Here is a 14,432-nt window from a genome sequence, read left to right on the forward strand (position 1 = left end):
CTAATTTCGTTATAACCGTGTTCGCTGTAACGGGAGTGCACTGTACAATAACGCACTGCGAAACAAACTGCAATCAAATATTATCAGGCACTAATCATGTCTGGATCCCGTTTTATAAAGCTGTTCGTAAAGTTGCATACGACTTTACGAACGACTTGAATTTAAAAAAAAATGACAAGCCAAGTATATTTCCTCATTATTGTTAATTTCAATGTTGAAATTTGTACAGATGATACTGATTATTCTCACATTTTAACACACGTTCTAGTTGAAAGTGTATTTTTGGCCCCAAAGCAGATCAAATATTGACATACAGCCATACTTTGTTGAAACGTAAGTAAAACAAAGTGGCCCACATACTGACACTTCATATAATGTCGTTCGGAAAGTCATGTGTAACTTTACAAACAAATTTATGAAACGGGGCTCTTGAACTCATTCCATTTTCCAATGATAAGGTTGCCGATTTCTGTTCTCTTTTTTTTTTAGCATGTTTGCATCACGTGTGATCATTTTTATCTCTTCTTTGCTTGGGTTCGTTCTTACTTATTCATTTGTGTGTGTGTGTGTGTGTGTGTGTGTGTGTGTGCGTGTTTTTGTGGGATATCTACGCATATAAGGCCTACGTATTATTACATACACCTTCAGGCAAACTAATTTATTTTGTGAAGGACACCCGCAGTCTAGTATACCAGTGTGCCTCTTAACTGCAAACAAGCGCAGTTTCTGTGTACGTCTAACGGGTGTGGGGATTCCCCGTTTGTCCCGCTTTGGCGCAACAGCTTACTGGTCTACTGGCGGGGATTCCCCGCTAGTCTCAATATCAGTGGGGTTTCCATGAGGCTGCGGAGATGCGTGGTGTGTGTTGCCAGTACTGCGGTGAGATTAGATGCACACCGCGGATAAGGTACGGACAGTCCTTGTTGTGTAGATGACAAGTTAGACAGCAGTTGTAGCACGTATAATTCCGCAGTTATCCGCGTATCGCTTGTTTGTTTTCCAGTCAAGAGTAATGCTTGTGTTGCAGGTCCAAGAAAGAGTAGACTCGATATTTTATTCTCTTTCGCTTGCAAAGTTATTTGTGCCAATTTGACCTCCGTAAAGAGGTTGGCATTCAGCGCTGTGGGTTTCTTTCGGGCATGATATGGCGGCAGTGGGAGTTGGTTCCCGCGTGGTACGCGGTCCGACCTGGGACTACGGTGATCAGGACGGGGGTGAAGGCGTCGTAGGCACCGTAGTAGAGATCGGGAAAGGCTGCTTTGAAGGTTGGGCGGTGGTCCAGTGGGACTACGGATCTCGCGCTCGCTATCGCATCGGACGCGACGACAATGTCAACGAGCACGATCTTCTTTTGCTGGACAGTGCCTGTGCAGGTAGGTGACTGTCTATAAAGTGCACATAGTATTTTGAATTTTACTTTTATCTTGATGCCAGTTCAGCGGTGAAGAGTTTCATATTAATTTTATGCTTTGAATGTTGTCGTTTTTTCTTTGTTTTGCTTTGTTTTCATCTGAGAGGGGAAGGGAGTAGAAATCAACGTTTCAAATCAGACTACTAGGCATATCTGAATCATATTAATCCGACAACAGATAAACAAAATTATATTATCATGTTACAACAGAAATAATATAGTTAATTGGAAAGTTCAGATTGAAAGTACGGCCTGGTCCTCTTAGCTCATGTTACGCGTAGACAGGGGTACTCACGCCATATTGGTTAATTTCTTATTTTGCCCGCGACTTTAAAGGAAACCAAAACCCAAAGAGCAATGTGGATTGAGTGAAAGCAGCAATATTTAATTGAACACATCAGTGAAAGTTCGAGGAAAATAAATTGGACAATCGATGCAAAAGTTGAGAATTTTTACAGCTTTGGTGTTGGAACCACTGGATGAGGAGACTACCTGAAATCATAATGTCATGTATGTACAACAATAATAGAGAACATACAAAGAGAATTCCTTTTAAAAAAAAAAATCATTTTCATGAAAATTACACATTCCAACGACTTCATTGATACTGACATGATTAAGTGTATAAGATAATTCCCTCTGCTTTCTGAAAACGGTTAGTCAAGTGCTCTTTCAGTACGCTAGAAAAGTGAAAGCATGCAGTGAATTTTCTTTTGTAGTTGTTGTTCAACATGAACTCTAGTAGTCTCCTGATCTAGTGGTTCCAACACCAAAACTTACAAATTCATAGACTTGCGTCGGTTGTCCGATTTCCACTAACATATCACTGATGTGTTTACTTTAACTAATGTTGCTGCTTTCACTCGATCCACATTGTTCTTTGGGTTTTGGTTTCCTTTAAAGGGAAGATAAACCCCAAGGACAGTGTGGATTGAGTGAAAGCAGCAACATTAGTAAAACACATTAGTGAAAGTTTGAAGAAAATCGGACAATCGATGCAAAAGTTATGAATTTTTAAAGTTTTGGTGTTGGAACCGCTGGATGAGGAGACTACTAGAGGTTATGACGTATGAGTGGACTACAATATCAAGAAAATATACAGAAAATACTACAAAAATCCATTTTTCATGAAAATTACAAATTCCATCAACTTGATATTGACATATGTTAAGGGTAGCAATTATTCCCCCTGCTTTCTGAAAGCGGTTGGTCCACTGCTCTTTCATAATTCTAGAAAAGTGAATTTTTGTTGAATATCCTTTATATTTTCTTTGTATTGTTGTCCACTCATACGTCATATCCTCTAGTAGTCTCCTCATCCAGCGGTTCCAACACCAAAACTTTAAAAATTCATAACTTTTGCATCGACTGTCCGATTTTTCTCAAACTTTCACTGATGTGTTCTACTAATGTTGCTGCTTTCACTCAATCCACATTGCTCTTTGGGTTTACCTTCCCTTTAATAAAACACTACTTGTATTCAAACTACATAAAAATACAAAGAAAGGGCAAAGAGGCCTATGATATTCCTGTGTGATTATACTGTAACAGGTTTCTTAATGCAACGTCATGAATAAAAGCGCCTACACTAAAATTGCTGTTTTATTCTAGGAGTCCAACATCGTGGCGTAACTTGTGATGGGAAGTGTACGCTAAGTCAAGTTGGCTACGTTACTGGGATACGATGGAAGTGCGCACAGTGCAGTGATTTCGACCTCTGCACCGAGTGCTACATGAACGACGAACACGTCGCCGACGGCCATACGTTCGTTCGCATCAACACAATGGGTTCACCCCCGTAAGTATCATCAACACAATGGGTTCACCCCTGTAAAGTATTTAAAGGGGCATTCAAGATGATTTGTCTGATTGTATACCATGGAGTACATAAATCAACACCTCTTTGTATAGCTTTGTGGAATTTATTGTGGTCCTTGAGCAGAGAAATTAATAATCTGAAAAACCCAAAACAAATTACACTGAACAAAGATGACATAGGAGCTTCACATATTTCAGAAACGTACCTATGTAATTCCACTGAAATACCTCGTGCTTAACAAGTTCACCTGTGTAAAATGTATGCATGCTTTCTCCTTTTGTTCTACTTCCTTGAACCCTATACTACTACATTCGTATAGTGAGGCTGCCAAGTCATCATATCCTTGCTCATTGCAATTTTTTATACATTTTGAAAACATTCATATTCCTCATCCCATGCAATCACTACAAATTCTGAAACTCGGCACCCAATATAACCAATTTATACTTGTTGCTATTATGTCAAAGTCTGAAAATCACCGATGAAGCTCCTTGGTATAATGCGCGCGTCTCTAAGATCGTCCAGGTTGATCTCAGTGTTGCCATAGCAAGGAGGAATCCTTGCTGGCCATTGTTAGAGGGGGGTCATAGACACGCATACGTGTTCCCCAGATCTCCAGTACAAATGGATACTTTTCGCGCGACGAAAATAGATGGTCTTTAGGCCCGAGAATTGTCACAAAGAGGGTGTATTTGAATTTTCACTTGGAAATTTCTTCTAAAAATAAGGGGGTGTTTTTATCTCTTTCTGTGTCGATTTCTGAGAAATTAAAAAGGGGGTTATAAAATACGTCGAAACATTTTGAAAAACATCCCGAGGACTACAGGAAGGGGTTTTTCGTTCGTGTTTTTTTGTTTTTTTGGTTTTTTTTTATTCCCCGATTAAAAAAAAAAAAATGTTAGCCAACTTTCCAAGCGATCATCTAGCTTGGCATGATGCGGAAAGATGATATGCGTCATACAGTTCGATTCGTTTACCTTGCCCGCAGGGTGCAGATTCCCTCACGTAGAAATGCAACCAAGGTACCAATGAGGGGGCTGTTCCAAGGTGCAACGGTCAAGAGGAGTCGCTTCTGGCAGGGAGAGAAGGAGGATGGTAAGAAGACTCATAACATTACGTAATAATCTAAAAGTAGCATTCTCTTTCGGGCAAGCCCCTCTCAAGTGTATGTCTGTTCAATGTCGATTTCTATCTTGCTATGCAACAACATTATCTTAATTTAAGAAAACAAGATGGTGTGATTGTGAAATAATTACATGATTTATGTGACAAATTGGCATAATGATAATAGTCTACATAGATTCATTGGCAGAGCAGAAAAAATAATAAAATCGGTAGAAAAAAATTGTACGATTAAAAAAAAATAAATCACAAATGCCTATTAATGGTTCAATAACCTATACATGGCATGTTGCATATGAGGTTATGATTCCCGATCCCCCTGCTCTTTCTTTCTATCTTCTACTCAATTTGAGTTCTTGTAACTGATAGCGACACATTCTTTCCGTTGGCGGGTGATACGAACATTTTTTTTTTTGTCATCATCATGTCATGTTTGCCTGCGATAAAACTAAATAATGTAATTAGAAATATTCCTAAAATAATATATTTTTTTTTCTTCAAAAACCACAGGAGCGGATACATGATTGAAAACACATCGTTATCGTTTGACTTAGCCTATCACCGATTATGACTATGCCTGCGCGGTGAATTCTATTCTGATGCTTCATTTTGCCGTTAATTCAGTTATTAGGTATCAGTTAGTTTGTTAATTTGCTTGTGTCGTAGTTTTTGCTCTTATTGTTTCGGGCACGAAGGCAATTCCAGACAACTCCAATAACGTCATGCATCAACAGCTGGTTTCCAGGAGATGGCAAATGGAACTCAAAGAAACATTCATTTTTTTTTCTCTGCCTTCTAAATGTCTTCTGCAGTATTTATACCTATTGGCATTCTGAGTGTGATTGATTATTCGGGTATGCCATTTCTAAATCGGTTGATATCTTTTCAGATCTTAAATGTTGTGAAGAAAGACATGTAAACTGAACTTACCAGGCTGTTACCCCCATGTGTCGCAAAAAAAACAACAACAACTAACAACAACATGCAGTTGTGTACTACGTCGCATCTTCATTTATTTTTTTTTTTCGATATTCTGCCCTTGCGTTTGATTCTGCGATGTTGGGTATTATAGGTCTAGGATATATCGTCTGTGTCCATGGTTCTGGCGACGAAAGGGTGGCTGAGGTTAGATGGAGACAAGACAAGGGGACGTTCAAGTGCCAAATTGGCGGGAAAAGCATCCCGGAGTTGATTTGCACCGCGGATGGAGACAACCGCCATTACTACAAGGACCACCTGCCGGTCTTTGGTATATCGCATCACTGATTGTCTTTATGCTAATGTGATTTTATCATCTCAAGTGCAGATAAAGAGTTGTTATTGGAAATAACCATGAAAACAGATTCTCAATGTATAATTAGTCTCTTCATATCTTTGTACAATGTGCACTAAACAAAATTATAGTTGCAAAAGAGTTACACATGTAATTCCATAATGCGGTCAAGTGCATCAGTCAAAGACTGTCAAACAACAACAACAACAACAAATTAATGGGCCCGAAACAGGTTTCAAATGTTGACACAAGAAAGTGATAGCGAAATAAAGCAATAGGCTTACACCCAAAATACGAGCACAACTATGGTTAGCTAACTCAAAACAAAACGAGTGACGCGTAAGGTCCACAGAGTATAGAAATTATACGCCCACAAGAAAAAAAAAAATGTTTTTTTTTTTTTTTTGCTGGAAACTTCCGATATCTTTTTCCGTATATCATATAACTTATCTATATCACATTGATCCTTTTGAAAGAAATTTCCCTTCACGATAATGGTAACAATGTGAATAATCAGCATGTTTTAAAATATATAGTGCATTCTAAGGAGAAAACAAATGCTTTGTCAGCTTCTCAGACTTCAGAACAGAGACGAAAAAATTGTATATATATTTTTATGCATCTCTCTGTAAAGTAGGCAAATTTGTAAAGATAAAATTGTACAGATTACCATCCCGTTGTGTTCTAGATGTGACTAGTCTCGATAGGTGTCAAAGTTTTTGTAAGTACACTGTACACCTGAATCTATAATTACCATCACACACCGTGATCAATGCAAAAGGAAAATACATTTTTTTTTTTTAATACATACTCGTCTTAACTATCAGGAGAAGGTGGATTCACCGAAGAAGGAAACAAAGGATCGAAACGAGCATCCAATTTGAAGGGAACGAAATTCGTTCCCGGAGATCGGGTTGCCATGACGGCCTCGCCGGACACACTGTCGAACATGGGCTTGTCCAAAGAAAGCCAAAAGCACGTCAAAGAGGTGAGAACACGAATTTCTGAAAAATCGAAGTCTTTGAAGCAATTTCCTTTCTGCCATTGTTATTGTTTAATTATTGTCCATTGGTATCGTTATCATTTGTTTAACAACACTGAACAAGCTGATGATTCTCTAGCAACGTCCCTCTCCACAGCTCACATAGAGCAGACACACACAAACACACACATACAAACACATACGAAGAGTTTGTTCGCAAAAACCGATAAGTCCATATTTGCCGAATAGAGATATTTGCGATTAAAGGTCAAGAAAAATAAAGAGAATAATAAGAAAGTTTTTGCTTCTTTCGACCATAACTTCAAAAATATACCTTTATATGTAGTGACCTATACCATTTAAAAGGTATTATTTTGTACTTTATGACAGGGACCGTACTTCAAAATCTTCAAATATGGACTTTCGGTTTTTGCAAACAAACTCTTCATACGCACACACATACATACATACAAACATACATCCCGACCGCTGGGACTGTCTTTATTTGTATATTCCGAGGACCTAGACGTGTCTGCATTGACTTCAATCCGATAACTTTCTACACGATCACGAACAAGTACAAAATATGGTAATTATGGTTTTATGGTAATTAAATGTTTGTATATTTCAACCAATGTTTTCTAGAAGTACTTTCATTAAGTATACTCGGAAGGTTATCTTCTGTTTCATTCATTATTCTAATAGTATATAACGCACACTGTAAACACTTTGTACATAAACCTGTACTTTGTAACATTAACATGACTTATTGTATATCCAAAGCACAGTTTATTTATTGTGCCCTTATAAATAATATATAATCAAATATGGTGTTTTCGTTATTCCACTTCGCCTGATCTTTGATATTATTTTGTCTGTAATCTGTAGGGGAACTTCATTTAACAAGCAGTGCTCCTAAGTAGTCCCCTCCACATTTGTACATTTTGTAATTTTATCTAAAAAATATCACGATATTTTGTATATATTATACTCTGATAGTTATGATATAATGACCACTATGTGTTCTACCCTGTATATTTATGAGATAATGTCCACTGTGCTGATGTGGAATATGAATGAATAAATTTCATTTCATCTCATTTCATTTCATTTCATTTCATTTCAATATTCACAATTAAAGATTCGTATGAATACATAACATGGACCTATACAAAACTCAAACGAGTCATAAAAACCATAAGCAGTATAAAGCGGAATGCCAAATCATGTTGGTTGCAATAAATTGTCGACAATCAAAAAATAAATAAATAAAAAAAGAAGAGTAGGCAGTTAATCAAAATTTAACGTAGAAGAAAAACAAAACATTGAAAGTTGGACAGTAGTGATATATTTCCTTATGATTAAGGCTTTATTGCGAAATGTTTACATGGTAGGATGTTTTGTGATTTTACAACTGACCTATATGCATCAAGTGTAATATCTCGAACATTTTTATATCATTGCTGGCAATGGTAAAGAGTAACTTTAACTTCACCATTTGACAAAATTTTGAAAGAAAAATGCATATCCTTATCGACAATTACTTAAGTATGCACTGAGCCTTCAATGAGAACTTTCAGGAGAACAGGGGCCTTGCTACAGACCCCAACAGTGACTTGCTCATCTATCTGTGAAGAATATGTGATGACGTCATTATTTCGGCAAATTTGCAAAAGTTTTTACAAGTGTTCACAATCCCTGTTATTATTTGGTTAAAATATGGACAACTTTTAGAACTCTTTGAACTTTTTTCTTTAAAATTTCATTTCTGCTGTTTATAAATCGTTAATCCCTTCTTTGCCTGACTCCACTTTATGTTAGGGTCACCTTGTGACCTTGATATATTGCACTTAAAGTTTGCATAACAAAATGCATAATGAGGCAGGAGAATAAAATGATCACACATGTTATCAAGTACGGCTGTATATGACACAAGCACTCAGTCTCTAGATTTAACGGAACGTTTAGTGCAAAATACACGACACTATACACTATGACTATTGTACACAGTGTATAGGCCATGAAAAAAAGGGCGGGTATCATTCGACTTTGTAATGATTGCATGGATATGATTCCTTTCCGGAAATCCGTAATGTAGGTCACTGGAAAAATTGGTTTCGTGCAAAGAACAACCCAAACCGATGCTCACGTGGCGTACCAAGACGGACAGGTGGAGATTCTTCCGGCAGCCATCTTGGAAAAGGTAGGTCAAAGCTCCGAGACCCCCTCCCCCTCTTTATATTAGTGTTCCTGCGCAAACACTCAGTCCATCCCACCCGCCAGCCTCCTTTCCGTTTCCGATCGGCGCTATACTGTTCTGATATACAAACCGTGGATGTCATGATAGGCATAAAGAACTATGGATTAATCTTTTATCAACAACAGCCTCAGTTATAGCTGGACAATGTTTGGAATGAGATGGTCAAATAGTGCTTATAGTACATGTATCTTCTCGCTTAATTCCCATTGAATAGTACCTTCCAAATATTAAAGAAGGCTATCACATAGACACACACACACACAATCACGTGTATGTATATATACATATATATATATATATATATATATATATATATATATATATACATACATACATATACGTGTATATTACTTTACTTGTTTCGGTGAAACCATTCATAAAAAAAGTAAGTAAAGACGTAACGATATTGATAACATATTATGCATACTTCACACTATAGGTACATTGGAAACTCTATAGGGTCATATAGAATACATGATTACACAATTTGGTATATATATATATATATATATATATATATAGGGATCCATCGACAGCAATGTCCGCCTCAAGTCTAATTTCTTTCACTATATGCTACCCACAGTGAGGCACCGCGTACGTTTGGGAAGGGAACTATCTCTTGCACTGCACTGTATATGTATATAAACGCTATTTCCAGCCATAAGGGGAAATGCGGAATTAATGATACTTTGGGGGAATTTTGATAAAAAGCATGGAAATATTTAGAAAAAAAGCAACTATTGCCCTTTTTGAAAAATTATGCATAAATACTCGCTCAATGCAGAATTGAACTGACAAGAGCGCAAAATGCATGTTATACCACTAAATTATATGTGTTAATGAGAAAATACACCTCAGACTTCTTTTAGAAAAAAAAAAAAAAAAACAGATATCGTACAACCATTTCTTGCATCCCTGCCAATCTCCCATAAATCGTATTGATGGTATAGTCCGCTATCTATACACACTACATGTATAACATCTCTGCCCTAGTGTGGAGTAGTCCTGAGGCCATAGATAAAAGATATTTTAAAAAATGATGAAAAAACGTTGTAAAACCTTGAAGGGAATCAAAATTTTCCCCTTTGGAACAAATTACCCTTAACCCTATTCTAACTGGGGGGGGGGGGGTCAAATTGACCCCCCCCCCCTCGACGTTTCGCGCCACGATTTCGCAACGCGCAAAGATTTTGCCGCGTCGTTTCACGACTTTTTTCATTGAAGTCTCCCGCATATTTTGAGACCAAATTTGCGATGTCCGGGTACACCGTTTTGAAGTTACATAATGTTTTGCATATGCATGTCAACCAAATAACAGCTCAAATTCATGATATCGTGTGCAAATCCAATGCAATTTTTTTTTTTTTTTTTGGTTAAATTGATATAAATTAGATTATTTCATCTTTTAACCATTGAAATTAATCAATTCTAGTGTAGATAAGCCTGAAAAAGTGCCTGCAACAAATTTTGGCAAAAAAACAATAGAAAACAAAAGGTCGAAAAAACAATAAAATACATAAGAAATTAACAAAACAATAAAAAACAAAAGAAATTGATTTCGATTGTGCTAATTTTTTTCAAGAAAATTGTTTGATGTGTCTTGAGGAATTCTGACACAAAAATTTAGCAATCTTCCAGTCTTTTTAATGGAGTTATAGGTGAAAATATGATTTCATGCACAAATTTGCATAATTAATTTATTAAAAATAGAAAGGCAATATTCTTCTATTGTATGACCATGTTATCTTGTAGTTTACATCCACCTCTATCTTCAGGCAAAATTTCGCGGCGATCCCACGATCGGCGGCCGAGATCTGAAGGGGGGCTCAAATTGACCCCCCCTCAGTAAAAACTTGGTCTCAAATAGCCCAGTTAGAATAGGGTTAAGATACCTCGTTTTCAGACGTAATATTCTCCCTATGGGAAAATATACTTCTTAAAAAGATATTTATAATATGTTTGTGTGTGTGAGTGTGCGATCGTGTGTTCGTATGTAAATGTGCCTATCTTTGTTTGTGTCTGCACATCAAACGTGACTTAGTTATAACCATGATTAATGCTTTGTACTGTGCAGGTGCCAGATATCAAAAAAGGAGACAAAGTTCGCGTCAAGTCAGACAAGGCATTACTCAAGAGATTACTTCCGGGTCACGGCGGCTGGAATGACGACATGAAAAAGGTATTAATGTGCTTGCACGTTTGCCTCTTTGCTTTGTTTCGGTATTATTTTTTTTTTTAAGAAGACGAAATAATAGACTTTTCCTTTTTGATACTATAAGATATTGATCACAATTTTGCATAATGATACTACGCAAAATGAGCAGACTTTCACGATGCAAATTGACTATTTGCTGATAAATTGTTACGATCATGAAAGATCTTGCCTTACGAAGTCCAGACGTTGGTGACCCTGAGATTTACATCACATAAAATGTGTTTGTTATGCTCTATCTTTTTGTAGCAATTAAATTCGGTGTGTGCTTATATCATGTATTTTCAGACTAAGTGTTTACGTGTTGAATCTTTTACAATATTTTAACATGCACATTTTGCGGTCTTTTCATTTTAATCATTGAAAAAAAAAATCTTTCACGTGTTTATGTATAATGCGAAACACGATGACACACCATTTAAATCAATATTGCAAGCTCCCCCCCCCATACACACACACAAGCACAAACACTAACGTACTTTCTCTATTCTCTCTCTTCCATCTCTAACTTTATATATTCCTGTATCTCTCTACCGATCTCTCTATCCATCTGTATATCCATCTAACTATCAACTCCTTCAAACCCCGACACCCCAAGGATCTTGGCAAATCTGCCAAAGTGATGAAGGTCGATACAGACGGGGATATAATTGTGAGGACGAAGCAGCGACGATGGAATTTCCATCCATGTTGTCTCGAAGTCGTCCAGAAGAGCGCCTACACCAAGGGTGACAGCGATGACGATGATGATACTTCGACTCTCAAAGGTATAATACACTGGATTCCCGTAATAATGTAGTCCTCATTTACGGGCCGACAGTTTTCTTCCGTTATATCAAAATTTCGTTATAACCGAACAACAAATAATCAATTAAAATACATAGAGCCGATAATGTTGCAGCCTGAATTTTTATTTCGTTGTAACCAGAATCTCATGTAACCGTGTTCGTTATAACGGGAGTGCACTGTACTAACCTGCTGCTGCTACAGTGCACTCCCGTTATAACGAACTCGGTAATAATGAAATTCAAGTTTCGAACTAAGTGAAAATGATGGCCCCAACATTACTCGCACTATATTTGTATTTATTGTTGTTCGGTTATATTATAGCAAAATTTCGATATAACGAAAGAAAACTGTCGGTCGAGTCCCGAGGACTTCGTTATGACGGAAGTCCACTGCACTACGTAATCATGATACTTCAATGTCAATATTTTGTTCTTTACCTTAAACACCAGGTATACCAACATTTACGAGAATATTACTGAGAAGCGTGGAAACCCCCTATATTATTTCCTTTTTCTAAGACAATAAATCATAAAACATTACAACTGCCAGTTGGGTGTGCGCTTTAACGCGTTCTTGCAATACCTTTTGTTTTTTGTGGTGCTGATGTGTGTGTTGGGGGGGGGGGGATGAGGCTAATCCTCATATTTCCTTCCTATTATCATCATGTACTGCAACCCACAACGTTGCAGTACGTATACTTTCTCATACTCTGTACCAAAGACTCATTTTGTGCGTCCCATCTCAAACACATAATTATGCTCCTGTCCACTCGAAACATAATGATAGATATCCTCCCACTTCTTCCCCTTAGGCCTGGGTGGGGACACTCTTCTGAAACTACTGGCGGCCGCAGGTGGAGGCGAGAGTGTCGGTGGAAGCGATCTCCATAAGCTACTGGAGAAGTTAGTGGCCTCTGACAGTGATAAGGGCGACTCCAGCGACTCGGACGGAGAGTTAGGGCCGGGCGTCAAACGGTTCCACTTAGCAGCAGCAATTGGAAATGTGTCAAAGGTCACCCAAATGCTTAGCCAAGACCCTCAGCTAGTAAGTGCCCCTTGTCACGTGGGTTTACTCAAATAAGGATAACTTCACACATGCCATGTACAGTTACCTCTCAAGGGTTATTTCCAATAAAGTTCAATTCACATACAAAGGATTGTTTGACCGGTCACTCCATTTCTATAGCAAACTCGTCCATTCAAATCTCTAAATTCCAAACATTAAACCAATGCAAAAGTCATTATCGAAATCTCACTTTTACTGTTTAAAAGTGCATCGCCCCTTTAGAGATTAAACACATGAGTTGACACTGTCTTAACCTCAAACCATTCCACTCGAGGTCACTGACCCAACCTCAATTATTCTCACAAAAAAAATCAAACTTAATTCACAAATTGACTTCCCTTTGCTTAAATTCCGTCTCATGTATACAGGTCATATGAGATGCTATTGCTGTACCAATTAAGTTTGGCTTTAACCCTGGTCCACAGCAAGTCCTGAGCTGACTTGACTCTGTGCGACCTCTCTGATTCTGAGTCAACCCAAATTTACCAAAATGTCCAGGTCCTAATCTCACCTGACATCTAAAACTCTATCTCTTCACGTCCACTATCTATATCGTGCCTACCCACCAGGGCTACCACAACTCAATTGACAGTCCTGAATTGACTTGTCCTGAAAATTTGCAAATTCTGGCTCAGAATCACTGCCACATCTTACTTCATAATCTCACTTAGGTCTTAAACCCAATCATCACACTTTAAAGCCACATTCTCCATTGATTTACCTGAAACAGACTTGACCTGAATACATTATGCATATTATGATTCAACTCAGTAATGACCAATGTTACATCTGGGAATTTCGGTAGTTCATACTTATGAACCACCAGAACGTTCCACCACAACCACAATCAATAGGTACAAAGCAGATATCTCTCAGTGTATTGAAGTGTATCTCCTCTCACTACGAGTCTTTGAAAGTTCGTCAGACTTTTGAAATACTTCTGCTCTCTTAAAATGCGAATGTGTATCGAATGCATACATCACCATGATCTGGCCTCTGTAAGTCTCTGGACGTGTCCACTAGTCTCGCTACTAACGATGTAACCACGCGACTCTCACTGCCAACGCGAGATGGCTATCGCGATAACTTGTCTGACCTCACATGCACGTTGTCTCAGCAATATGGAGACTCTAGGCCATGCAGTCCCAGCTTTTAAAAGTGCATCACCCAAACTCCAGTCCAGTCCGTAGTGCGACACGGAAACTTCTGTTCCGTCCTTGGTGCCATCTATAGTAATGATAGTCATAATTCCAAACACATTTCCTACCAGAATGCCTTATGGTTTTATCATTCACAATGAGATACACTTATGTAAAAATAAGCATTGCACTAATGGGCATTTGCAGTCCCCAAGCAATGGCATTCAATTTAAAAACCCACAATAGTACATCAAAATTTTATGACCAACCAATAAAATTATTCCTACCTCACATTTTCACATTTAAATCTGACATACAAAAAATGCACAGCAACATTACACTTATTCATACGTTCTACTG

At 37.8% G+C, this 14,432-nt stretch overlaps 1 protein-coding gene across 1 annotated transcript; it reads left to right on the forward strand.

Annotated features, from left to right (window-relative positions):
* Window positions 1-1,112: 1,112 nt before the first annotated feature.
* Window positions 1,113-11,275, forward strand: LOC140238542 (E3 ubiquitin-protein ligase MIB2-like). Its single transcript, XM_072318445.1, has 8 exons — window positions 1,113-1,373; window positions 3,023-3,209; window positions 4,219-4,325; window positions 5,425-5,601; window positions 6,453-6,613; window positions 8,706-8,810; window positions 10,942-11,046; window positions 11,261-11,275. The coding sequence occupies exons 1-8, from the start codon at window positions 1,145-1,147 to the stop codon at window positions 11,273-11,275; spliced, it is 1,086 nt and encodes a 361-aa protein (XP_072174546.1). The 5' UTR covers window positions 1,113-1,144.
* Window positions 11,276-14,432: the final 3,157 nt, after the last annotated feature.

This window comes from Diadema setosum, chromosome 15, assembly GCF_964275005.1.
Source record: "Diadema setosum chromosome 15, eeDiaSeto1, whole genome shotgun sequence".
Taxonomy (NCBI): domain Eukaryota; kingdom Metazoa; phylum Echinodermata; class Echinoidea; order Diadematoida; family Diadematidae; genus Diadema; species Diadema setosum.